Here is a 26,578-nt window from a genome sequence, read left to right on the forward strand (position 1 = left end):
TAAACAACTCAACTAGTGACAATCATTGTTTTTCGGGTGCAGGGCCTGGAACTTAAAACATGAAACCATATGTAATTTGTCTTCAAAATTTAATTATTGATTCAAGTTTGTAGTCTCATTACTTACTTTAATTTTTATGAAATAAATAATTTATTAGTAAAAATGTACTTTTTAGACCATTTATATGTATGTTAGCATGCTATTACTTTTAGTGAATAACTGTACAAATAAAATTGTTTTTAAAAAATTGGCACTATATTTCGGTAAAACCCGTCTTCAGGGGCATAAAATTGTATAAAATATAAGAGAACATAATACAAACAAAAGTAAATAAATAGTGAATATATGATAATAAATACAGATGACATGAACTAAATAATTCTTCTATACGTTGATTTCAAATTTAGACGTTTTTTGCTAAGTTATCTGATGTTGAGTCCATGTGGAATTTTGCTCTTTAAAACCAATGTTGTTGCACACCAGCTTGTTCTAATTTTCTGAGGTAAATTGGGTTTGAATTGTGATGCACTTACCGAATATGTTTGACAGAATATGTGTTTTAAAAGTGTCATATATATTAAAGGTCTAAAAGTACATTTTTATTAACTCATTATTTATTGAATAAAAGTTAAAGTAAAAACTGTGACCACAAACTGGAATCAATAATTACATTTTGAAGACACGTTACATGTGGTTTCATGATTTAAGGCCCAGGTCCGGCTCCCAAAAAATAATGATTGTCACTAGTTGAGTTGTTTTAAGTGATGGTTTTAACTGTTGTTTTCCCGAAACAGTTTCCGCTGCGCATCAGTTTAATTTAACTAATCAATTGCTACAGGTAAATCTACTGGATTATAGAATAATAGATGCAACAATGCTGTTTTTGATGAACCATTTTTTTCAAAGTTCCGTGCTGTTTCTGTTGCGTCAAAATAGATAATAAACTATCATCCCCTTAACTAATGTGATTCAGACCACCGTTTTAGTGGAATAAAATACCCGATTTAAAAATTTTTCATTAAATAATTTATTTATATTTTATAAACTATATATATATATATATATAATATTAAATATATACATATAATATTAGGATTCCGCAATATACGACCAACTGTTGTTGTGTTTGGCACACACAAAATATATTGTAGTTAACAAACTAAACTACGGTATATTAAAAAAACAAATTATGAAAAATAATAACTGTAATTGACAGTGGAGCTACAATAGTCACTTTTCTATACAAACATTACCTGTTCATGATTAGTTAACTGATAGTGATTCAGTGTCTTCCATTTTTGTTTTTCATAGTCATGTTTTGTTTGGGTTTCTCATTGGCTAGCCTATCAACCCTTTTAATATATCGTTGACTTTTGGGTCACTGTGTATGTATGAATTGATAATTATCCGATTGAGGAAGGGTTGAAAATGTGGTAGAGTTACGAAATGTGCTTTTTTTAATGTTTCAAACACATTTGTTAGTTTTTGAAATACCCAGTACATTTATCGAATACGTGATTAATCGATTACTCAATATCACTCATATTTTTTACAATTTGTACTACCTAATAATTTCATCTGATGTAATCGTTTTGCGAAGCAAAATTTCCAAAACTCAGCCTGAACATCATAATTATAAAGTATTGGTGTAAATAACTTATCCGCAACATCTTAGATGAATTCCGTCGTACCTGTTTGTACCATGCCATTAATCTTCAAACCTCCACTAGACTTTAAGAGATCTCCGTAAGATTAACAAACAATTTCTTCATTATCTATACATTTATCTTTTGTAATGATTTATAGTCTTTCTGAAAATTTATCCTTGTCTTGTTTACCAATCTTATAACCAATTTCACAAATTCAAAACATACGATCCTTGCATATCAAGCAACTATCGTTCGAGTTTTACTTTTCTTGTTTTCAGTACACTTTTTTTAAAAAGCTATATCTTCGCATAATGTGCAAAACTTCTTGGTCTTTTCGAAGTGCTGTGTCCTGAACAGTTCGGGTTCAGGAAAAACAAATCGACTAACCTTTCAAGAATATTTGATTGTGTGCATCATTAAACACCATTGCACCAGTTACGGACAAGCAGTGTTCGGGGTTTGCCACATGATGGCTTTCATTTTATCTTACAGACAGAGAACAATACGTACAGATTGCGACAGTCAAGCACCGTGAAAATGTCCTGTAGGGTTCCTCAGGGATCAATGTTGGGGTCAGCCCTATTCCTCATTTTGTCAACAAGTTGAATTCTTCAAAACAGTGACCACGGGCCTGACTTTTAATAATAAATGTTATATCGTGTTCATCGTTTATAAAGAATACCAATGTTTGTCAACCTAAGAAGTGGTTCCTAATAGCGGAACGCAATACTGAAGCGTTTATTTTGCATCGATACAATGCGAGAGAGGCTAAATCAAATAAGATTTTATGTTGAAAATTACTGGCTAAAAAAGATTCCTCTTGGAGAATTTTTATACGTGTAATATAAATTCAATTAACCCCTTTTTTAATTGATACTTTTACGTTTTATATTAAGCAGTTTAGGTTTTGTAAATCTTGGTGGAAAATTTGGTTATTTGGCTATTTACTAGCAGGTATTGCAAAAGAATCATAGGAAAATATAAAGTATTATTAATATTAGTCATGGACACTCACAGAAAACAAGTAACTACATTCCCTAGTGAGGGCATATGACGTCCGCGCCGGGGTGCTATTCATATATTATTGCGACTAACGCATATTGCTTACATGAAATATAAAATAATTTAAAGTAGAAAAATATAGTGAAACCTAACTCAGTGCTCAGAATAATTACAATAACCAGTCTCAGAACTCAGTCTATTCTCAACAGTGCCCATTACCAGAGTGGTAACCTACAATGGCTAACTTCTCAGGACGGTTACAATATCCTATTCATAATTTACTTATAACTGCTGGTTAATGTTAGTAGTAGTGCAATATGTCTTGAGATTTATTAATTAACATTAATATTTTATTATACTCGGTTATGTAATGATAATTATGATTTATTAATATTTCTACTCTTTGATGCATGGTGTGAGTTTTGCATAGTTAAATTAAGTCTCTATGTGATACAAAATGTATTGGTTTATGTCATATCTTCTTTTATGCTCTGGGTTTTGTAGACAAACAAAAGCGTGTTAATAATCTTCATCAATACACTATGATCTTCATTTCTGAATATATATAGTTACATTATATAGATAAGAAACTAACAGATGTGAAATAAATTAACATTTACGTAAGGGCATGATTGGAGTGCTTCGTTTGAAGACACCCTGTAACTTAAATGTAAAATTTAAATATCGTACTTTTATTGAAAATTTAAGTGAAAATTATTTTTTTAATAAGGAATGTCCTCCAATAAGTATTGCACGTCCTTAGAAAGTCTTGATTTCAGTCACTGTGTTAAAAGTTGACTCTCCGATAAGGAATGTACTGTACTGTCCGAAAACACTGTTTGAATTAGCCAAAAATGTCCCGGGTATTCTCTAAATAAACTCCTTAATTGAAGTAAGTCCTTATGCTTCATAGAGGAGGCATTTCGAATGTACTGTGAACAATTACCTGCAATCTTAAATAATTAATTTTGAAAATTCTGAAGATTACCAGAGAAATGCACACACCTCGAGGAATGTTCTTCGTTCTGCGCTAGCAATACAAACGACGCCAAAAGAACGGAGTAACCGACTTCAAAGATCGTAATTTAAATACCGAATGATTTATTCTTCTCATATTTTACAATCATTCTTCCCATTATTAGGCGACCAAAAACAGTAAAATATACATTTAACTTGTTAAATACATGTTCCTTAAAATTGCCTATAGAATCCATTACAAAACATTTTGTAACATAATAATTTAACTAAAATGTAATTAGTTAAAAGACCTTTTCTGTTCCGTTGCATACTTCAAATTACATCAAATTTTGTATTACAATTTGAGCAATAACTATACAAATTAAAATCGATTTACCATCCTATCTGCTTTTTGTAAGATAGACGTTAGATTCTGAGGTCGGTTTGGGGTTTAAAAACACATTTTTAGTACACTCACTGAACTTTATAAACCTTGAAGAAATACAGTCTAAACATGTAGTTAGATTTCCAAAAATGTTTACTTGAATGTTTATTAGTAGCTGTCTGAACTGACAACACGGACATCTTTATTTAAAGTTTGTTTTTGACGATGGAAGGATTGTAAATGGAACAGGATTTTCCGGACATTTACCATCGTTCAGTGATACAATAATCAGTAACACTACGTTTTGAGATCATCTTCATGTGAATAGCTAACATAACACATAACCTACAATGTTGTTTAAAATAAACAAATAATACCAGAGCGTTGTGACATGCATAAGTTAGTAATAACAACTAGGTACCATGATTAATGCTTTCAAGGCAGTGTCCTTGAATTGATAACAGTTGTATGAAAGAAAGCCACAAATGTTTGCATCGTTTGCGAATAAAAATTCCTCGTCGACCCAAAATTTATATTCTATAGATATCGTTCTTGAGACGTCTTGCGTCAAACAGGCGGATAGACAGGTAGCCATACAGACAGACAGAAGATGAATTTTGACAGTCCCATCAGTGATGACATTATTGAAAATTTTAAGTATATCGTTACTATCTTTCACTATCATGCGGATCTAGAAACGTTAGATTCTTTTGGAAATACATCTACTAGGTAAGTTGGAGATGCGCATTATAAATATTAACTTAATGAGATAAGTTACTAGAGCGTTCATAAAGTTTTATTATGTAAAATAGAATTTTTATCCTAATGTTTTTGATGCCATAAATGTTATTTTGTATACCAATGATATAATTCAGTTCGAACTGTTCATTTTTATGTTACGTTCTACTTTTTTTATCGATTAAGAGGCAAAATGTTATCGCTCGCAACTTATATTACAAGGTCACATTATCTCTGTCGCGGGCTGTGTAGGTACCGTATTAGTGAACCAGTGTATGTGAGATTTACTGTATGTTTAAATTGGTCTAACAGGTGTTATATTTATTGCTATTTTAAGAGCTGTAGCTCATCTAATTAAGTTATTTATTTATATTAAATTGTTAATATTAAACTCATACTGTAAATTCTACCCGTTCAGATTGGATAATAGTATTCGAAAGGGCTAGGAGTGCGGTAAAATTAATCATTTTCAATTTTATTGGCTTAGTAATTGGACTCTACCTTTATATCTTTATTTACGTACATAAATTTAAGGAATTTTATAGTAAGATGCGTTGATATGGTACCTATTCAATTAAGTTCATATAATTGCAATTGCACGTAATATTTTCACTAAGGTGAATAATGCAGCAATATAATACACTAAAATGTGATTTACTACGTACCATGGCTTACCGTGCCTTGGAAATTCTGAAAGTGTTTATTCAATTGAGATCTAACATCTATCAATATTAATGATTATTTTGTATATTCATAGCAAAATTTAATAAATGTGAACACTGATAACCTAACAAATATGCGATTAGCCACAACTTTTCTTAGTTTTAACGCGATTTGATAAAGCCCAGGACACTAACAGAAAATGTCACTGCGTTTGGTGCACATTCCTATATATGTAAATATTCTTAGTGACTATCACTAAAAAGTTTAAGCTATAAGATGGAAAACATTTGCTATAAAACCTCATAAGCATAATAAAATCTACCCGTAATGGAAATGTGTTGGATACGATATTTACTGTATAAAACAATACTATAGTTTCTAACGTAATTAATTAATAACGTAACGTAATTGTATTTGAAAAGTGCACGTCAAAAGTAACCCAGTTGTAAACATAATATTTTTTTATTTAAAAGGTTGTGTTGGAGTATATACTACATTTTAAAATATGGAATAATCCCTACAAATATGGATCATGGAGTCCCTACATGTGTCCCACTCCCCTCCTAATTTAATTATGAGCCCGCCTCTGTTCCACCATATACTTATTCTATCTGAAAGAATAGTAGCTCAGTTCTCTTTGCCATATTTAATCGTGGACTTGTAAATATCGTTAAGACATGTGAACAAAAAGTTACTTCGTCTTACCGTTCTTATCAACTTCATCGTCAATAATGTAGTTCTTTAGTTTGTGTCTCAGTCGGGTAGCGCGCTCACTACTACACTGTAGCTGTAGCAGACAGCAGTAAAGTTGCAGTTGGCGTCAGCGTCAGTGTAGTGTTGGTTGTCCGTGGTTAATTGTAGTGTCGTCTGTTGTATAACCCGCTCTGCCGCTTCGCCTGCTTGTTATTTTTATTAACTTAATAGGTTAGCAGGTTATTATAATGAGTTTTACCCATTTATTGCATACCTCAACAGTTTAGTAAATTGTGCAATTATTCTGACAGTCAATTTAATTTTTATATTAAGTGGACACACAACATTTAGATACAAAGAAAAAGGTTAAGAAATTAAATTGAATAGCGAGATTGTTGAAACTAATAAGTGTGCTTGTAATCTACTATCGGTTAGATATTGTGATTTTATCATTTTAATCGACTTAGCTCTTGGTTAAAAATCCAAAATGGCAATAAAAATAGTATCCTCAAGATTTTTTGTTTCATGTGGGAAGTACTCAAGATTTTCTATTCATAGATTACCAGCCACACAATCTCATCCTGGGCAAATTCTGAAGTGCATAAATAATTCAGTAAATTTGAAAAGGCAATTTTCGGTGTCTAATAATCCTCTGAGAATGCGTTTTGTACAATTCAGATGTCTTAAAGGAGGTCCTCAAAGGTTAGGAGTGCAACTTACTCAGGAGGGGGATGTTATTGACATAAGTGCTGTTGATTCTTCAATTCCTAACAACTTAGTTCAGTTCCTGGAAAATGGACCATCACTTTTAGAGAAAGCCAAAAGGTAAGTAGCCTACACCAAAATTATAAAACTGAATATCTTATAGATATATTGGTAAATGTCAAATTAATGGCTCAAGTGGCAAAATACAAGTTTCGCATTTATTAACTTATTGCTATCGTCCTTCTGAACAAAATAATATAAGATTTCAAGGGATGACAATGACAAATGGTGAACTTTTAGAATATTAAAAGTTGGACTACATTTCTTGTGCGGCGCAGTACAGTACTTCCTTGTTTTACATCTGTGCTGGGCATTACGTGGTTTTGTTGTGATCGTGAGTCAACCTTGTATTGGTTGCTGCTGATGTCAGTCGTTACACCATCTTTTAATCCCTAAGTAAAATTACAATAATGCTTAAAACTAGGGGAGTATGACCCAAATAACAGACTTTTTTAAATTTTGACTTTCTGAGAATAAAAGTGCATATCGGCCTGACACAAGTGCCTCTAGCCATCAGTGTGAGCTACAGCAGCATCTTTGGTGGTGCTCTGCATTGATGGCAACATATGAAATACATCCCTTGACTTGAGGTAGTACCTATCAATAAAAGATCAAATTCTAGATGGTCTGATCATGAAAGCCTCCGCCCACCACTGCTAGTATTCTATAAGAACAAACTGTCCTGTCTTAATTTCATCTTTAGACACAGGTCTAGCTAAGAGTTTTAATTGGTTTTCTTCTTCAGAATCTGTATCTGCTTCTTCATTTCTGAGTACCATAAATGTTTCTCTTGAACTAACAACTTGACTTAGGAAAGGTGACATATATTCATCAAATTCATTGGGCTGGTTTGTCTTTGTATTCTGTTTCTGCCTATATTGTCTTTTTATTTTGGTTTCCTTTAAACACTTTAATTGTACCCCAATTTTACCTGATTTTGTTGACCTACCTGCCATTAATTCTTCTTTCTTATTAGCCTTTTTTTGTTTCTTCTGCATCTGTCTTCAAGTGATTATTCCAAACTTGCTGATAAAGTTCAATGTATTGCTGCATTTTTAAACTCGCTGTCTAGTTTTTTCCATAGCATGTTTCTCTATATTTGAAGTCATATCTAAAAACAAATAAATTTCTTAGAGGTAGGCCTAGGCATATATAAAATTATTGGTTGCAGTAAAAAAGTTTATTGTAAAGGTAAATACTTTGAAAGCTTTACCAAACTATAATAATGAAAAAGTGTCACCGACGGGATATTTAAAAAAATGTAATATAAATGGAAAGTAAAAACAATTTTACATTTTGATGTTAATTTAGATTGTTAACACAAAATGCATTGTTTAATTAAATGTTTCATTTAATATTATTCAAATAAACAAACTTTCTTACTTTTACTGTTATGGACAGGAAGGACTTCTGGCCTTTACAACTAGATAAATTTCCAAGTTTCTTATCATCAACTTGATTAAAACTAATATGTAACTGAAGAGTACACTTAACAAGGGTTTCCCTCCAAATGTCACTAAACAGCTGATCAAGGTGTTCTTCTTCTTTTATTTTTTTCAAAACCACCTATAACTTCAAATGAGAAGAGGCTAACAGGAACATGTTAATTAACAGTACATAAAATATATAAAAACAAAAATAATTATAAAAATAGATTATTGATTCTGCCAGCTCAGATTTTCTCTTACCAATAACACTAAAACTAAAAGTATAAAACAATATTTAAATTTTATATCTAGGATTCCTTTTCAATGGAATGACTGATGAAGCAAATAAAAACATGATGTTTCAAAATAGTGTTAATTTAAGATTTGTCCAAGCATGTGTTTATTTGTGTATTATTTTACATTTAATAAATTTTTGTCAGAAGAAATGGTCCCAGTCAGCAGGTCGAGAAGTGCTTAGCACTTGCTTGTTTACAATTCACGTTGGGTTGCTAACTGCTCTGTAACAAAGATGAAAGTTTTGTAGACACAAATAATCACTACCAACTCTAATAATTTAAGAAACTAAATAGGGGTTTTGATAACCAAAAGAAATTGTAAATTTAACTTTTAGAAACAATCAGATTTTAAGAACTGTACCACCTCTGGAGATTTAAGAAGCACAAAAAAAGTTTACGATATACTCATACTTAGATGTTTGGGTAGGGTACGATAAGCGGACCCGGTTTTTTATATTGAAATTGGCAAACGATATTACCTAATCATAATTATCGATATAATCAATCGATACTAATGAATTATTTTGAACAATTAACTTAAATAATCTATATCGACAGCTGTAAACACTTTCAAATAATACACATAAGGTAATATTTCAATTTTACATAAGTAACATTTGATTATTAAAAATGGCAGTCAATTTTAGAAAACAACATGACATTGTTTTGAAAAATGATAAGACATATTTTTCGTGGCTTCAACGTGTAGAACTCGTACCAAAAAACCCATTATGTGGAATTTTTGGGAAAGAAACAAATGTAACTGTGAGAGGAGCAGTCTTCAGTTTTCCTAATTTTGGTTATAATAATTGGTTTGAACACTGTTAATATTAAATTCACATTTTAATTTAAAACATGTTTGTTATTGAGGACTATATATACTTTTATATCGATTGGTAGTCTAGGATTTGAGATGCGAATATTAGGTATCGATGATTACATTCTTCAATATAAAAAACCGGGTCCGCTTATCGTACCCTACCCAGAATTTTTAGTAAAACTGGTCTTTACAGAATGATAGAACCAAACCTTTAGAAAAAAATGATAGTGAAAAATGTTTACGCCTATTGAGGCTTCATATATGAAAATTAAATTAAAAGATTTATACAGACTAAGATAGATGGAATGTGTGTTAGTCTTATGTAGTGTGTTAAAAATGTTGCTTTTCTAGAGGCAGGAAAGAAAATCAATTGCTAGAATATGAAAAGAAAAGCTAAATGTTTACTTATTGCTTACGCTTACTGAAGGTTTATGTGTACAAAGTTAAAATTTTACACGTTGCTTGCATTCTTAGATGTTAAGTGAGTAATTATTTATCCTTTTGGATGTTCTAACCCCAAAATGTAAAATACCATTTCAAGACTGAGTAGAAAAATAATCTGTTTCTCGAGATAAAGCAGATTACTGTAATCTTAGTTCTTAGGCTTACACAGTGTGATAATTCACATCTGTGTTTTATATTTCAAACTGTGTTCAAATATTTCAAGAATGTAATTATTTTATCACAGTTTAAAATTTTTAATTTTTGTATTAAAAGCTTAACATTAAGTAGCCGAGGGCTGTGTTAGGAGCCTTGAATACCGTTCAATTTACAATAGCTTAATTCGACAATGGAAATTAAAATTTACAAAATACGAAAATGAAATGTAACGTATCTTGTGGGGTGTATTTAAATATGTCTATTGCATGTTGTTACATTTCTTCCTCATTTATTCTGAATAGCTTTAGTCTCTTTATCCTAGAACATGTCCAGTGTGTGAGTGGTCTCTTGTTAGTTATCCCTACATGTTAACCCTGAATTTGTTATAGGATTGTTGGGGAAGGAAAGTCAACTAACCAACTGTCTGAGGTGGAGTTGCTTGCTCCGGTTACACGACCAGACAAGATACTCTGTGTAGGACTTAACTATAAAGCACACTGTGATGAACAAAAGAAGCCCTATCCAGTTGAACCTTTCTTCTTCAACAAGTTCCCTAGCACCATTGTCAGTCCTAATGGCAAGGTCACACATCCTCCAAATACCAAGGTGAGCATATTTGTGATGATTTTGAAAGAATACTGTAATTTTATGGACAGTAAGGATTGTCTAAACATGCAATTCAAATATACTTTATTCATAATTTGTACAATAATATAGAATGACATAATTTAAACTAACCTAAGAAATAAATGAATCCTATGTAGATAATGTAACTATCCAACTTGTCTATCCTTGTCTGTTCTTATTATAAAAATGATTAATTGATTGAAAATATATTAAACTTTGAAAATTCGTTCCAGAAATTCATCAAATGAGTATATAGCTTTTCCAGTTAAGTAATTCTTTAAATGTTTTTTAAACAGTTTAAATTTTCAATTGAGAGAATGTCATTTAGAATTTTAGATATAAGTTTTTATACCTGCTGAGGTTGATTTATTTTATTGTAAATGTCTAGAGAATGTTTCTATTGTTAATTTGTTTATATTTATTGTGAAATAACTATGATGAGTCTCTAATTTTGGCAGGTTGTCAAGTTGGTCACCATTGATTTTTGCAGCAATTATGGTCTCTAAGACATATAACCTGAACACTGTCATGGTATCTAATTAATTCTGCAAATAAATTCTTAACGGATTCCAGTTTATTCAGATTACTAATTATGCAAATTGCTTTTTTTTGTTTTGTAAACGAAGAATACTTGTTAAGTTTTTATTGTTTGTTACTCCATATAGTGTAACTTCTAAAAATATTTGTCAGTGAATGTGAGCATAATAAATACATTTTAGTGTATCTAGAGAATAGAGTTTGGCCATTGACCTGGGTGCAAATAAGCGTGTGGATATCTTTTAAGCAAAATATGGATGCGCTTATCCCACAATAAATTTTCATTAATCAAAAATGTTGTGTATTTTAATAGTTCAATGTTATGGTTATTTACTTCTAAATCAAACCACAACTCTTGGTTGCTTACTTAATTTTTATGTTATGGAAACCAATTGGTTTTTTTTTCAAAATTAAGTTGTATATTTTTATTATTAAACTAGCTTAAGGACGGAGAGGGAGAGAGGAGGGGAACGTACATGATGGTAAATATGAATGAAATAATATAAATAAAATTGGCCCCAACACTCATCCCTGAGGGACACCTCTAGAGACAGGTAGTGGAGTAGATATTGTCTTGTATGTTTCACCTTTGATTTAGTTGGTTAGTTCCACGATTTAAGATTTGCCTTCCAGATAACTGGCAAACCACTGAAGTGCTGTTCCATGAATTCATAGATAACTCAGCTTTGACAGAATTAGATCATGGCTCAAGCAATTAAAAGCTTTGCTGAGACCTAAGAATATTCCTGTGTGTTGAATGCAAAACTCATAAAACATGGCGTCCCTCAGGGATCAATTTTAGGACCAATACTATTTGTTTGCTATTTAACAGATTTTCCAGAACTCTGTTGTTCAAGTGGCATTTGCTTATATGCAGATGACACAAGTATTAATATAAATGAACCTTCCTGGAATGATATAGAAATTAAATTGCATAAAATATTAACAGACCTTTCACAATACTTTACCAAAAATAACTTATTGCTTAGTCTTGAAAAGACTAATCTCATCTCCTTTCAAAAAAGAAACATTAAAAATAAATCTGATCCAAAAATCTGTACAGGTGATTTTGAAATTAATCAAGTAAATGAAACAAACTTTCTAGGTTTGAAACTGGACCATAGCCTCAGCTGGGACGCACATGTCCAGAAGGTTATGTCAAAAATATCATCTGGTGTTTATGCATTGAGCAAATTAAGACACCTATGTGATCATAATACACTGAAAATCATATATTTTTCTTACATTCATTCAATTATCAGTTTTGGAATCTCCTTATATGGTGCAACTAGCCAAAAAAATCTTGATTCTATTCTGAAAATGCAAAAAAAAGTCTATTAGAATTATTCAGAACCTGAAACCAAAAACCTCAGTTAAAGAACACTTTTCAAAATTAAACATTCTTACAGTTTATGGCCTTTATGTTTACGAAGTAATTGTATCTTTAAAACAAAGATATCATGATCAAATATTTAATAGTGATTTTCACATGTATAACACCAGACAAAGTAAAGATTTTGCCATTCCCACTCATCATTCGGCATTTTTTTGCAAGAAACCTCAGTATGCAGGAATTAAATTTTTTAACAAAATTCCAGAACATATTAAGGCTGAACCATCATTCAATAAGTTTAAAAAAATACTTAAGGATTACCTAACAATCAAAGTATTATACTCTTTTAAGGAATTATAAATGCAATAAAGTAAAATTAGCCTAATTTTAAGAAATGTTGAATACTTTTAAGTTAATGACACTATTCAATGTATTGACTGTAATACCTATGAATAAAGAATTATCTGAATCTGAATCTGAATCCTGTGTCACTTTGGCCATCTTCAATGCTGTTGATTATTTCTTCAACCAGATCTTCTAAACCTGTCCTAAACCTGTCACTGTCGACCTGCCTTCACAAACTGACTCACAGCTGACTCTCAGTAAGCAGACCATTGATATCAAAATGTCGAAAGAGCCTTGATACAACAATTCTCTCAATAATCTTTTAGAAGGTTGAAATCAAAGATATTGGCTTAAAGTTAAAGTCCTGTGTCATCCTTGTTGTGAATCGGAATGACTTTAGCCATTTTCAGACTGGAGGGTAAATCCCTGAAAAAGTTGATAAATTGGTTTCATACTCAAGCAGTAATAGAAGTTCCTCTTTGCAAAATTTAATAATCCTAGAAGTAATCTTATTTAGCTGAAGCTCATTAGTTGTTAAGAGCTCATTTAGACTTATATGGCCATTATAGTTCTGTTTGACAGAAGGCACAGATATAGATCGATTTGAAACGTGGCCAGCAGACCTCAAGGTATTATCAGCAATGTTGGTGAAGTACTGATTAAAGTGGTGTGCCATTATTTTGAAATCTCTGATGCTTTCAAATTAATGGAAATCATGAGATTGATGGAATCAAAATGCTTACAAGTTAAGGTTGAGGTTTCTGGTCACGAAATCTCTGACCAGAAAGCTGAAGGTCTAACTATAAATAAAGTGTGTTATAGTTGGCACTCCACTATCATTGTAGCATGTGCTGTGTAACTCATGAAAAATGCTAAAAATGGAGAATGTAGTGTGTTTTGTGATTGATTTGTTTTGTCATAAACATTTTAAAATGTACTGAATCTAAATTAATTCTCTAGATGGAAATTAAAATTTGTCAGTTGAATAAATGAAGTAATTAGTTATGTGACATATATAATAACAGCAAACATTTCTCAGCTTATTACATCATATCCAGATTGTGGAAATCCCATGAATTAACTATAGATGAATTACATCATAGCCAGATTGCGGAAATTCCATGAATTAACTATAAGTGAATATGTTTTCCTGGCAGTTGAACTTTCCTTGATCAATCTATTGTTTCCTAGTAATCATCTCCCTTCTTCTCAGAAACAGAGTATGAATTAATCATCAAACAATCATGTTTATATTTTTAAAGCTCTTGTGCTTTATATTGATATTGAGATAAGTGTAAATTCAAGGGAAGACGTGAGTTTTGAAATGGAAAGTATTGCCAAGAAGAAAATACAGCCACTTTAGTTTGCATATTATTATTTTTCTTGTTGGATTTATTATTACTTTCTTCCACATACAAAGTGTAGATTAAATTGAAATGGACAAAATCCATTTGTGAGAGTTGTAGTTTGGATAACCCATAGTAAGGAAAATTGATTTTGTAATAAAACGCTATAATATAGGCTCTTTATCCATCCATAATCACTGTTAGAGATCCCACCAATGATCCCAATTTTGTGAAATTTAGCATTTAGATATTACGTTGTAAATATCTTCTGACTGTTTAATGTGCGATCTTTGCTGTTTACTTAAATAAAAAACCGTGTTTCGTTCGTAAAACTAAACTTTTGTTCAAATTATTTTGATAATTTTTACCATTTGCTCCATTAGACATTTAATAAAATGACATAAACCAGATTTCCATCAATATTCCCTTTATTTATTTCAAAAGAAACTAATTTTTAATTTTGGGTTAAAGTGTAATCTGGGTTTGGTGCAAATGTGAACATTCAAAGGCTCACTCTGTTTTCAGCACTGTGTGAGTCTGTTTTAACAACAACGAAATGTATGCCTCACCCAAATAATGTGTTTTATACAAAGGCTTTTGCCCATTAATTTGAGTAACAATTTTTATTTATAAAAAAAATTAAAAAGATAAATTACATTTTTTTGGAGGTGCATAGTAAATTTCTAAGTTTTCCCTTCCTTTATTGGTGGCAAGTTATTTAATTTTTGAGACATACAAAATAACCACAAGTTCATCAAGAAAAAATATACAAATGTATATTCTTAGTTTTTTGGAAACGGTAATTGTTTATAAGGGTAATTTTTTGTCATGCCTGTACACAAATGCCAATTTTTGAAAATATTACTATTTATATTTCTCTTGAAAATATCTAGGATATGTAACAATTAAAAAATATAACTCTGCAGTCATGAAATGTAGCTTTAGAAAGTATTTTCTTCAATTTCTCATTAAAAATTGATTCAGTTTTAATTTATTTTTTATTACTAATATAAAATTTGAATTTAATATTATAAGGAGTAGTTATTTTTAACTTTTATTTTTGTTCATTTATTACTCCTTAATTTTATGAGCTATCAGAAGTTGTGAATTATATTAATTAATAAAAGAAAAGGCACAAAGTCATGACAAGCAAAATACATATTTAGGGATATAGACTATTGATATGGAGTTGTGATTTTATGTCTGGGATTTATTTTTCTCCTTGTACTCATATCTTAATTGTTAGTTTCAAACTTAAACTTTTACTACACATTGTCTCTAGAATAAGATTTATGTTGCAATCCTATTGTTATGAAATCAGGCCAGTCTGTGATATGAAATCAGGCTCCAAACATAAAGTGATATAACTGCCACAATTAATTTAAGAATAATAATGTTGTCAAGTCTTGACTTAAAACCATCTAGAAATAGTTAACTAAATGATGTCATGATCTTTTATAAATAGTACACCTGTAAACATATCTATGACTACAAATCATGGGTGCCAGCAGGAGGATGCAAAGGAATGTGTTTGTACCACCTTGGCTCTGGAATAATGGTATTAAAATCAGGAAAATTGACCAAAATCAAAATTTACTTTTAATACATAACTCGTTATTTATTTATTAAAAAATGTATTACATATTATGTGGTTCATTCAATACACAAACATTAAGTTTTGTTTGGTTTTGGTCACAAACTTTAATTTATTTCTTGACTGTTGTAATTTCTTGATTGCTAAATCAATTGATTCTGTATTTTCCTTCAACCTCTTCATATGAATGCTATAAAGACCACTGAGTAGAAAAAAATACTAAATTTTAAGCACTAAAACAGTGTAAAATGTCATTTTCAGAATACATTTTCCTAAGGAGTATGCGCGGAGCCTTTTTTCTGGGAGGTGTTCCATAATTCTCTCTCCCACACAGTATTTTGCTTATATAATTTTTCCCTGAGAGTTTGTATTTATTCAAAATATTAATAATACATTAGATAATCAAATTAAGAGTTAGATTGCTTATTTACTAAACTGTATACTAAAATACAAAGCAATTTATTTAATATCATATAATATCGCTGCAGAGATCTTGCGATGCAAATTTTGGATGCAGGCCTTATTAACTGCATCTACACAGGGGCACAGAATCATCAAGTAACTGATTGTTTGATTTACATTTGTATTATTCTTGTTTACATTTTTGTGATGAACCATTACTACTTTTTGTTATCCAATTATTGTTATAACTTTATTGCATTTTTCATAGCTTGTTATTGTTAAGTTTATCTTCTATTTTTACCATATTGTTACATTTTAATTTCTCTGTTTTATTGTACTATGAATTATATTGTTATATATTTCATTGCCTCTATTATTCGTTGCTTATTTTGTGATAGTTAAGCTACATGGTCACTTAATTTAGTCATTATTATAGTTCTGTTAAAGTTATTTATTCCAATGATTTTTCTTGAATATTAGGTTCTTCTTCATTTTGCTTGACTAATTATTTTATTTACATTATAAGTGGAGTTTCCTGTTGGAATGAATGAATAAATAAAATAACGTAAGTTAATTTGATTAGTTCACTCACATTGACTAGTGTTATCTTATAACTAAATCAAAAAGTAATAAATACTAGTTTCTTTAGTGTATAATGATATATGTACAGTAGTGTACATGTACATGTGCGCTGCCATCATTCAAACAACCTTGTAACGACATGGCTCAAGAGTAATAAAACATAACATCATAATTATTTTAATTCTTTATAAATATTTGATCATGAACATGAAAGATATAATTTAACATTTTCCCCCCCTTCAAATCTTGCCACCCTGTGCGTAAGCACAGAATAGCACATGCCTAAATACGGGCCTGGCTGTAGTACTGTATTTAGTTACTAACTCAAAGAACTGAATAGCTTATATAATTATTAATTGTTAGATACACCTTAGCATGCAGTTTAAATACATAATTTTGATTCTAGTGTTAACATGTATCGTTCTGTATTGCAGTTGATGCTATGCAAATATGAAAATTATTTATTGTAATTGTAAGCTTCAGTTTGAGTTTTAAAACCATACAGAGAACAGGGGGAAAATGGCAGTTGATGACAAACATATTGTTTGTTTGTTTGTACTAACTGACAGTGCCACCTGTTTGTTGAGGCTTGATAATAAAAATGATTATAAAAACTATTTTACAATTTATTATCAGAGAGTTCGTAGAAGGACAAATTGGACATTATGTGGATCCCTGTGGTTTCAAATGAGTATTTATAAGTACTCATGAAACCTTTTTTTACCAGTGAACTGCAGTGCAGATGTAGTGTATCTTTTTCACCGTTTAATGCAATATAATTAGAAAAAAATAACGAAAATCACTAGATATCACCATTAAACATTTTAAAACATTTTGCTATTGAACTATTATATTTTAGGAACACATAATCATTCAATTTGAAACTCTTAAAAATCAAAAATGTTCAAATAATGGGAAAGCTTTCTTGTATGCCAAATGTAATGAAAATCAGATATTTTGTTACAGTTTATTGAGTTGCATTTCAAATCAAATCAAATCATTTATTGTCAAGATGCAATGTACATACATATAACAACGTCAAATATTAGGCTAAAATAGTCTATTCTAAATTTTCTCTTAATACAGTATAAAAATCATTGACACTGTACAGGCAGATTTGAGTAACAATTTTTTTACACAGTTCTTTAAAATTAGTTCTACTTAAGTCTTTTATAACTAAGGCAATGCATTGTACAGCTTAATTCCTTGATACTTAAAACTGGATTGGGGTGCTTGAAAAAATTACATTTTGTTTAATACTAGGTTATTTCTATTACGTGTATAGTAACTATGGATATTTTACTATGGTTAGAGAGGTAGTTAAAATTATTCTTTTACATACAGGAGCACATATAATATATAAATAGAAGGCAGTGTTAAAATATTAAGTTTTATAAAAAGAGGTTTACAGTGTTCGCGGTTTCCTACATTTACATAGCAGCCTTACAGCTCTTTTTTGTAGAATAAATAGCTTGCTTGCAGCTTGTGAGTAACCCCACAAAACAATCCCATAGGTTAGACAACTGTGGACATAAGCATAGTATATCTGCAGCTGAAGGTTTGAGGAAATAACACCTTTAGAGATCTAATTAAGAAAATGCCCCGAGCAATCTTTGAAGCAGCATAATCAATGTGAGTTTGCCATTTAAGATTAGACTGGATGTGTACTCCAAGAAACTTGAGACTGAAATCATTTTCATTGGGCCTATGAGCTAGTGTTATTTGTAAATCCTGGATTTTTTTGTTATTAACACATAACTTGTTAGCTGCACACCAATCGTTTATAATCGAAGTCTTAGAACAACGATACTTTTACATTCAAGTCTGATTTAGAGCTGACTGTAAGGCCCCAGGTCATCAGCAAATAAATAAGTGCTTACACCGCTCTCGCCCAGATTAGAAGGCAAGTCATTTATATATGCAATAAATAGAGTTGGACCTAAAATGGAGCCTTGTGGAACTCCCATAATTAACAGGGCGAGTTTCAGAAATAGAACCATTTAAGTAAACATATTGACTCCTATTGGAGAGATATGACTTGAAAAAATTTACAGCAAGTTGACTGAAACCATAGTAGCTCAACTTACTTATTAGGATCCCTATGGTTCGACCGTGTCAAAGGCCTTGGAAAGGTCATAAGATCTAAAATTAACAGCATTTTTCAGTTCCAAACCTCAAAACAGTCATTTACAAAAGACTGAACTGCATCAGTAGTGCTCCGTTTAGCCCGAAAACCCAAACTGACAGTTACTAATTAACCCATTTGTTTCCAGATAATAAACTACCTGCTTGTGAAGTAGGCGTTCCAAAACCTTTGACACAACTGGAATTATCGAAATCGGTCTATAGTTACAGATTTGATCTTTAGGCCCCTTCTTATGTACAGGAATAACTTTATTAACTTTCAATACATCAGGAAAAATGCCAGACTTAATACATTCATTAAATAGGTAAGTTAATACTTCACAAATATAGGCAGCACATAATTTCAAGATTGGAAGCATTTACACCAAAAACAGTCTAAGCATGTACTGTTATTTAAAACTAATTATAGCTGCATAGACATCTTCAACTTTAAATTCAATAAAATTAAAATCAACATATGGAAGGGTCAAGTTGGAATACCTGTTAAGATAAAAAGAAAATGTATTATCACTAGTGGGGGGATATTATTACATGTATCTTCAAACTGAACAAACAAAGTAATTATTAAAAACTATTGGGTTCCAGTGTCACAGAAGAAATCACTGATTTACTATTAGGTCTGGCTGTTTGATTTATTAAACCCCAAGCAGCTCTACTCTTATTTACAGCTTTGTCAATTACACCATTATTATAATTAAGTTTGGCCTTTCGGATTTCATTCTTATACACTGTTTTAAGTTTCTTGTACCTAGTTTTGAATTCAATGTTACTCTCTGAGTTGGTGTTATTAATTATATAATGTAGCTTATCTAATTCAGATTTTATTTTAACTAGGCTATCATGGTACCAGGAAACATTAATATTCTTACTTTTAAGTTTTTTAGTCTTAAGAGGCATAGAACAGTTTAGTGCCCACATAAACAGATCTAGAAAAGAGCTTGAACTTAGAATTTATATCAGATTCAAACGGTTTTATACATCATTCCAATTTATAAGCTTAAGATATGATAACAAAAAAATGAGGTACCAATGGCACAAATGGGTCTAATTATTGACTTTTCTGAGACAGTCTGTGGCATTTTATACTCCAAGAACGCCTCGAAGAGGATGGCCAGATGATCGGAAGCCAGCGTGTGAATTACTGGACGAGTGTACTCTGTCTGGGTGAACAGTAGTCAGTAGATTGTCTATACAGCTACCCAAGGTTTCACTATCACCAAGCCCTGGTCTAGTTATTTCTGGAGACAGTGATATTAAGTCCAAAGCTATTGATCAAGTTGAGGAGTTCTTTTGTTTCCACATGGTTACTGAGAAAGTTTACATTAAAATCACCAGCAATAATTAGGTTCATTTTTTTGCCAATTCAGTAGGGAAAAAATATCATGGAGTTTATCATAAAATAGACAAAAGCTACTTGCTGGAGATCTATAAAAAGCTACCACTACTGTGTTGAAAGTAGGCAATACAATCGCTGCTAACTCACAGGTAAGTTCTTCCGAGAAACAAGATAATTTGTCAAATTTGATGACTTCAGTACACTTTTAACACACAATAAAAAATCCCCACCGTGAGAATGTTTCTCTCTTGCAAAGAAATCAGCAACTTCATATCCAGGTATCACCAAGCTCTTCATGTCTGATGAGGATAACCAGTGTTCCGCAATACAAAGTACATCAGTCATGTATTGGTTATTTAGAATGTCAATAAAAGGAAGCTTGTTGGAAATACTGCAAACATTCCAAAATAATAGTTTAAAAATTAGGCCTGTTAATTTATAACGTTACCAGGTAACCTCGGTAGATTGTGTTGAATTTTACTTCGGAACTTGTTTGCACTGGCTGAAGCTACGTTATCAACATCTACAAAACTAAGCCGTTGAGTCATTTCTGTATTAAAGGGGTCAAAACCTCCCGGTTTAAAGAACTGGATTCACCATCAATAAGTACACTGGAAAAACTCACTCTGTGATTTCTGTTTCATTACTACACCTTCCAGTGACTCTGAGCTTGGAGTAAGGACAGTGACACAGGTCATCTCGATGGAGTCAGATACATCGTGCAGCAGTGGGTGCTCTACATAACCTTTACTTTCATTTTGTGTTGAAGGTGATTTCAACTCTGTCCACCGGAGTGTTGCATGCACTTCTGGTCAACGGGACTTGAGGCTCAGTGCTTTCATGTAGTACTTTGTAGATACTTCTAGCTAGCCATTGTTTCCCCCTGTAATTTAAATGTAAAAACCGTGCTGAGTGTGTAATTGTCTGTTAGCTGTACTAATTTTCACCAAAGACACACTAGAATATTTTTTACTCAAAGCCTCCAGTGATTCGTTAGATGATTTAATTTCTTGGTTTATGCAGGGACCAATCTTTCAAGTCATATCTAACAGGAAAATCAACTAAGACTATTCTGTTTTTTTTTATATTTATTTAAAGATTCATTGATCAAAGTTATTGATTTCTCAGCTTCATTATGAGCTATGTCGTTAGACCCACATGCAATAACAAGAACATCCTCAGAACTCAGGTCCTCTCCGTCAATGTTTTTGTAGTTTAATACTTGCCCAGCCAAAACCTCCAGGCCTCACAAAAACCAACCGCTTTCAAATGAATCTTGACATTTGTTCAAATGAAAAGCTAAGTCACGACCATGACTGTCAGCACATATGAGCATTTTAGGCTTTTTTTTAGTTTCTGTCCTTTTATGACTATGGAGAGTTTTTTCCTTTATTTCAGAGAATTCTTTTAGTTTCTTGCTTCTCTAAGTTGGAAGCTTGTCTCAATTTAGAGTTAAGTGGAGTACTAGGTTTATCAGTAAAATCCTCAATTTCAGAGTCGTCAGATGCACAGTCATTTTGCAACAGCTTGTAACGATTCTCGGAGATGAAGTCAGGCTCTCTTATTACCTTGTTTAATATTTGTATGTTGCTTGACTTATAATGTTGGGTTTTATGCACTTTCTGCTGCCATTTTGTTACCTGTAGTATTTTTTAAGGACTGGATAACAGTTTAAGCATCTGGAAACTTTGAGCTTGTAAATCAGCTACTTTGTATTGTAAAGTTTCATTTATCTTGTTCCAGTACTGTTTATGACAGTGTTCAAGTTCTTTATTTCTTCTTTACAAGACTTCAACTCATGAAGGATAATGGTTGTTTGAATTGCAGTAATTTTTTATTTGACTCTGTTTATTTGACTCAAAGTTAAAATTTGTCTTTCATAATGTAGAAGAATGTTTGCAGTTTGTCTACACCTAAAGGACCGTGGACAGTGCGCAACACTTACTATTTCAGCTAATCTTTTTATGATTTTCATTAACATATTGTCATGCTAATTTCAGTTTTGTATACATTCAGTTTTATGGCTAGTGAAATCTACTTATATTTTTAGTTACTTTGAGATCTTTTTCGTAGTATTCAAGTTAATGTTTACAGTTTATAAGGTAGTGCACTACTTTAGCCATAAAAGTAACATTAAGTGGGATAAAAATAATGTAAAACAAATTAAATTATGAAGCGAGTTTTTTATGTTTGGTTTTTGCAGAAATATGGTTTTAAGTAGGAAATAAAATTACTGCAATTAAAAAAAACCATATCAGTGTGTTCAGTATGTCTCATTTTCTTGAAATTGGTCTGTTTATTTGGTTATGCCCTAAGTTTACACTAATATACTCCACGTAAATATACGTATTGTGTACATATGAACATTGTAAAAAATAATTATGTTTCTGAAAAATTGGTATTTCCATTGAAAACTAAAATTACATTTTATAACCAATCTAATATTTTGTACTATATTCTGTATGATAACATAAAAATGGTGAAATATTTATAATTACATAAGGTGTTAAGAGTGTTTCATCATTAGATTTTTGCTACAGCTTTTATTTTCTTTCCTTGTACTCATAATTGACTTTGAAAAATGGATTCTACACATGTTTTTAGTCAAGTTTTATTTTTTATAAATACCACTCGCTCCAGTACAGTTTCAATCATGTAAATGAATTTTTTTTTTTAATTCATGCACGGCTTAGTTGAGAGTTGTACTTAAAATTTAGCAACTATAACGACTTTGATTGTAGATATTAATATTTAGACATCCAAGACGATATAAAATATTTTTTTATTTGTAAGCTCCGAGTGAATATTCAGTACAATTTATTACTAGATTTTTAAACTATTAAATATTATCTGGTTTGTCTTAAATAAAAATCACAGTTCTAAATTAAAATAATGGATTTGTTTTAAACTGGCAAATTAATAAGTCCAAAGTTTCAGAATTTTCATCACTCTATTTTCCACAAAGAATTGACAAACCGTTTGGTAAATTTAAAAGTTCCTTTGGCAAGAAATAAAAATATTAATACAATATATCAAACTAAAATCAGAGCTCTCTTCTAAAATAAAATAATACAGTTTAAAATAAAAATCAAATACCACTTGGAAATAACTAAAATAAAAATGTTCACTTCTAAGTTCACTCAAAATTCAAAAATAAAAATTTAAACTTCTTTTCACTAGTTGAACCTTAACTTTCAAGTCTCTGCAATTCAGATTACAACTCTCTCAAACAATTATTAAAGTTCAATTAATTACCAATTAACAATTCACAATAAAACAGTTCCAATTAATTAATAACTTAATTTAAAAATTTAAAAATTTCCAAATTTCAATTAAAGTTATTGACAAAGTTCAATTTTAATTCACTTTTCTGGTAAGTTTGAACCAAATATAACTTGATGATTCTATTATGCTATATTGTTCATCTCTAAAGCGGCCCATACACTAGACGTGCAATGCACGCCGTGCCAAAATTGGAAGAAACGTGCCAGTGTGTGGAGGTCTCCGTGCTAAGCACGCCGTGCATTGCATGGCACGATGGCAATCAAGATCGGTTTGATTTTCGGCGTGCCGTGCCACCTGCTGCCGTGCCATCCTGCAAGTGTGTGGACCAGTCCCGCGCTACGTGCTCAGAGTGTAGTGTCTTTTGAGGTTATTTTTCGTTCTCTCGCGGCAAATACTCTCCTATATTTATCACGTCGACTGCTGACACAAAAATTTTTCGTGGCAACTAACCGTTGTTTCGCCGTTATAGCTTTTCTCAGATCTAGTGTCTTGTCTTTCGATGCGTGGCCTAACCTTTTCAACACATAACTAAATGTTTCGTCATCCATTCGCAAGTAGATCCTGTAATCATTTTTATGATTTTCACGTAAGTCTTTCAGTAGTCTCATATCAGAATACATTTCTCTCTCTTTTAACCAATTTTTCGTCCATAATTGTCTTCTTCTCTTCTTCACTTTGCTATCGTCATGAATCGCACCAATCAACAATACTGTTAACGCTTTATGTTTAGTAGTAAAATATAAGAGGCATAGTAGTAAAATATCACAGCACGACAATACTACACAATATCACAATACCACAACCAACTTCTAGCACGTCACGGGACTGACTAAACTGTCAGTGTGTGAGGCACAAAGTGCCATGCCAAGCACGGCGTGCCAGTATAAAAAACTGCACGGCGTGCAATGCACGTCTAGTGTATGGGCCGCTTAAAAATCATACCAAAGCGTTGTGGGATGCCTAAGTCAGTTGTAGGTGGTTGGTAGACGAATGCAAACATATTGTGACATGTATTCTGTAGCTCAGTTTTAATGAATAATGTTGTGTATAGTTTTGTATTAAGTGCTTGTTTTAGAGTTAGTGAAGTTGACACACAACAGGGTGGTTGTGATTCCTGACTCAGGCGTGCCACAACGCTTTGATATGATTTGTTTATTTTAACAATGTTTGTATTTATGTATTAGGTTAGTTATTTACCTGAAGAAGAGATCAGATTGCAGATCTCGAAATGTAGTGTTACTGATTTTTTGTTTCACTGAACGATGGCAAATGTCCGAAAAAATCCTGTTTCCTTCACAATCCTTCCATCGTCAAAAATAAACTTCAAACAAAGAACTTTAAATGGCTGCAATTCTTTAAAAGCTGTATATATTTGGTATATAATGATTTTATGATGTAAAATGATTTGGCAGTTAAACTATGCTTTTAAAACTTTTCATAAACTCTGCTCTCCCTCAGAAAATGAGTAATAGCACAGAAAAGTAGATCTCTAAGTCCTAATTAATGAGCAGATTCACATTTTTAAGTTAAATAGATAAAAAGTAATTCAAATATGTACGTACATTCTGTTTTATTGCTCCTTTGTCATTCATGCATATAATTATGCTGGTATAAATTGATGAAAATTTTCAAAACTTTAACAAATGTTATGGCGATCAAATAGATGATTAAATATTAGTTTTATTATGTAAACTAAATAATACACAATTATTATTTTAAAGATTTTTCTGAAAACAATCATAGTTTTTATACCATGTTTTATCCTTTAAGGTATAATATTATGTTCATAGCGATTGTGTTAAATTGTGCTACTGACATAATAATACGCAATGCTTTATTGTTTCTTTTTTATTCTGTTGTCTGCCGTAATACTACGCAAGAAGCTTTTCCATGACATCCGTACGTTGTGCATGTAGTTCTGATGTTTTCTATTAGATGTCAGCAATTCTTGCAGCTCTGTCATGAGTGTTCGCACCTTGGTGATTTTACTGTACTCACACAGTGAAGACAGCTACCACAGACAGCTACCATGTGTTGTTGCATGTCACCCATTCTGGAGTATTTTATGGTTTTATTTCTAGTATTTATTGTATCTTGGAAATATCTAATGGACAAATAGACTGGCTTTGTGTACATGATGATTACATAGACACATATAGTGAAAATAACAATGGAACATTATATAAACAATTGAAAAATTTGAAAAAAGAAACAAAAATTTTTCTAAAAATTTAATAGTATATATCTAAACTCTCTAAACATATCTCAGTAAAAATAAAATTCAACAAAACAACATTATTTAAGGTACCTAAAATAACCATTAAGGAGTTAAATAATCACATTTTCTTTGTTTTTGATAACATTTTATAATAATGATGTATTATTTGAAAGAATAAAAGAATTTCAGACATTTGCCATTGTTAAAAAGAACATAATATTTGAGTATTGTAATGTATCCTTTTTTCAGGTGTAAAATAATAAGACATATGTTGAATTTAAAAAAGTTACTTAACAGCTATAAATAGTAATTTTAACCCTACAATGAAATATATATACCTAGACAATGTTAAAAATTGTTACCAGATGATTTTTGGACATTGGGTATACATTTTTTTCTATACATTCGTTATATCACATTTTTCCAATATGTATTACTGTAACATTATTTTTCTAGAGTTACCTAGAATTTACAAACGTAATTAGTTATTACATGATATGATTGTATAACAATTTTTGTATTAAACAAGTTAGAAATTTCAAGAGCAAGTGCAGTGAAAAAATAGAAATAATTTTTGTACCCTATTAATGTAAATTTTTACAAATTTAGAAATTTATTTGCAGATTCAGAAATATAAAATTTCTTAAGACTAAGTATTACGTTGTAATACAATCTCGTATGTCATACAACTTATGTTCATAAATTATTCAGGTTATCCATCAAATGTGTTCCATATGTGTCTTAGATTATTGTCTTTTTCATGTGACTTTGTTTTCTCATTAATAAAATTAAATATATTCCTAAATATAATTCCAAACTCCGTCTTCATTTCA

At 31.1% G+C, this 26,578-nt stretch overlaps 1 protein-coding gene across 3 annotated transcripts in view; it reads left to right on the top strand.

Annotated features, from left to right (window-relative positions):
- Window positions 1-4,971: 4,971 nt before the first annotated feature.
- LOC124359208 (fumarylacetoacetate hydrolase domain-containing protein 2A-like) overlaps window positions 4,972-26,578 on the top strand; it is a 35,628-nt gene continuing 14,021 nt past the window's right edge. Inside the window, exons 1-3 of one of the 3 annotated variants that reach the window (XM_046811769.1) lie at window positions 4,972-5,043; window positions 6,646-6,912; window positions 10,385-10,601. In XM_046811769.1, coding sequence (XP_046667725.1) covers window positions 6,746-6,912; window positions 10,385-10,601 — 384 coding nt within the window. In that variant the 5' untranslated portion in view covers window positions 4,972-5,043; window positions 6,646-6,745. Of the gene's footprint in view, window positions 5,044-6,044; window positions 6,913-10,384; window positions 10,602-26,578 lie in introns of those variants that run through there. The other 2 variants (XM_046811770.1, XM_046811768.1) reach the window with 2 other exon arrangements.

This window comes from Homalodisca vitripennis, chromosome 4 (assembly GCF_021130785.1).
Source record: "Homalodisca vitripennis isolate AUS2020 chromosome 4, UT_GWSS_2.1, whole genome shotgun sequence".
In the NCBI taxonomy this organism is placed as follows: domain Eukaryota; kingdom Metazoa; phylum Arthropoda; class Insecta; order Hemiptera; family Cicadellidae; genus Homalodisca; species Homalodisca vitripennis.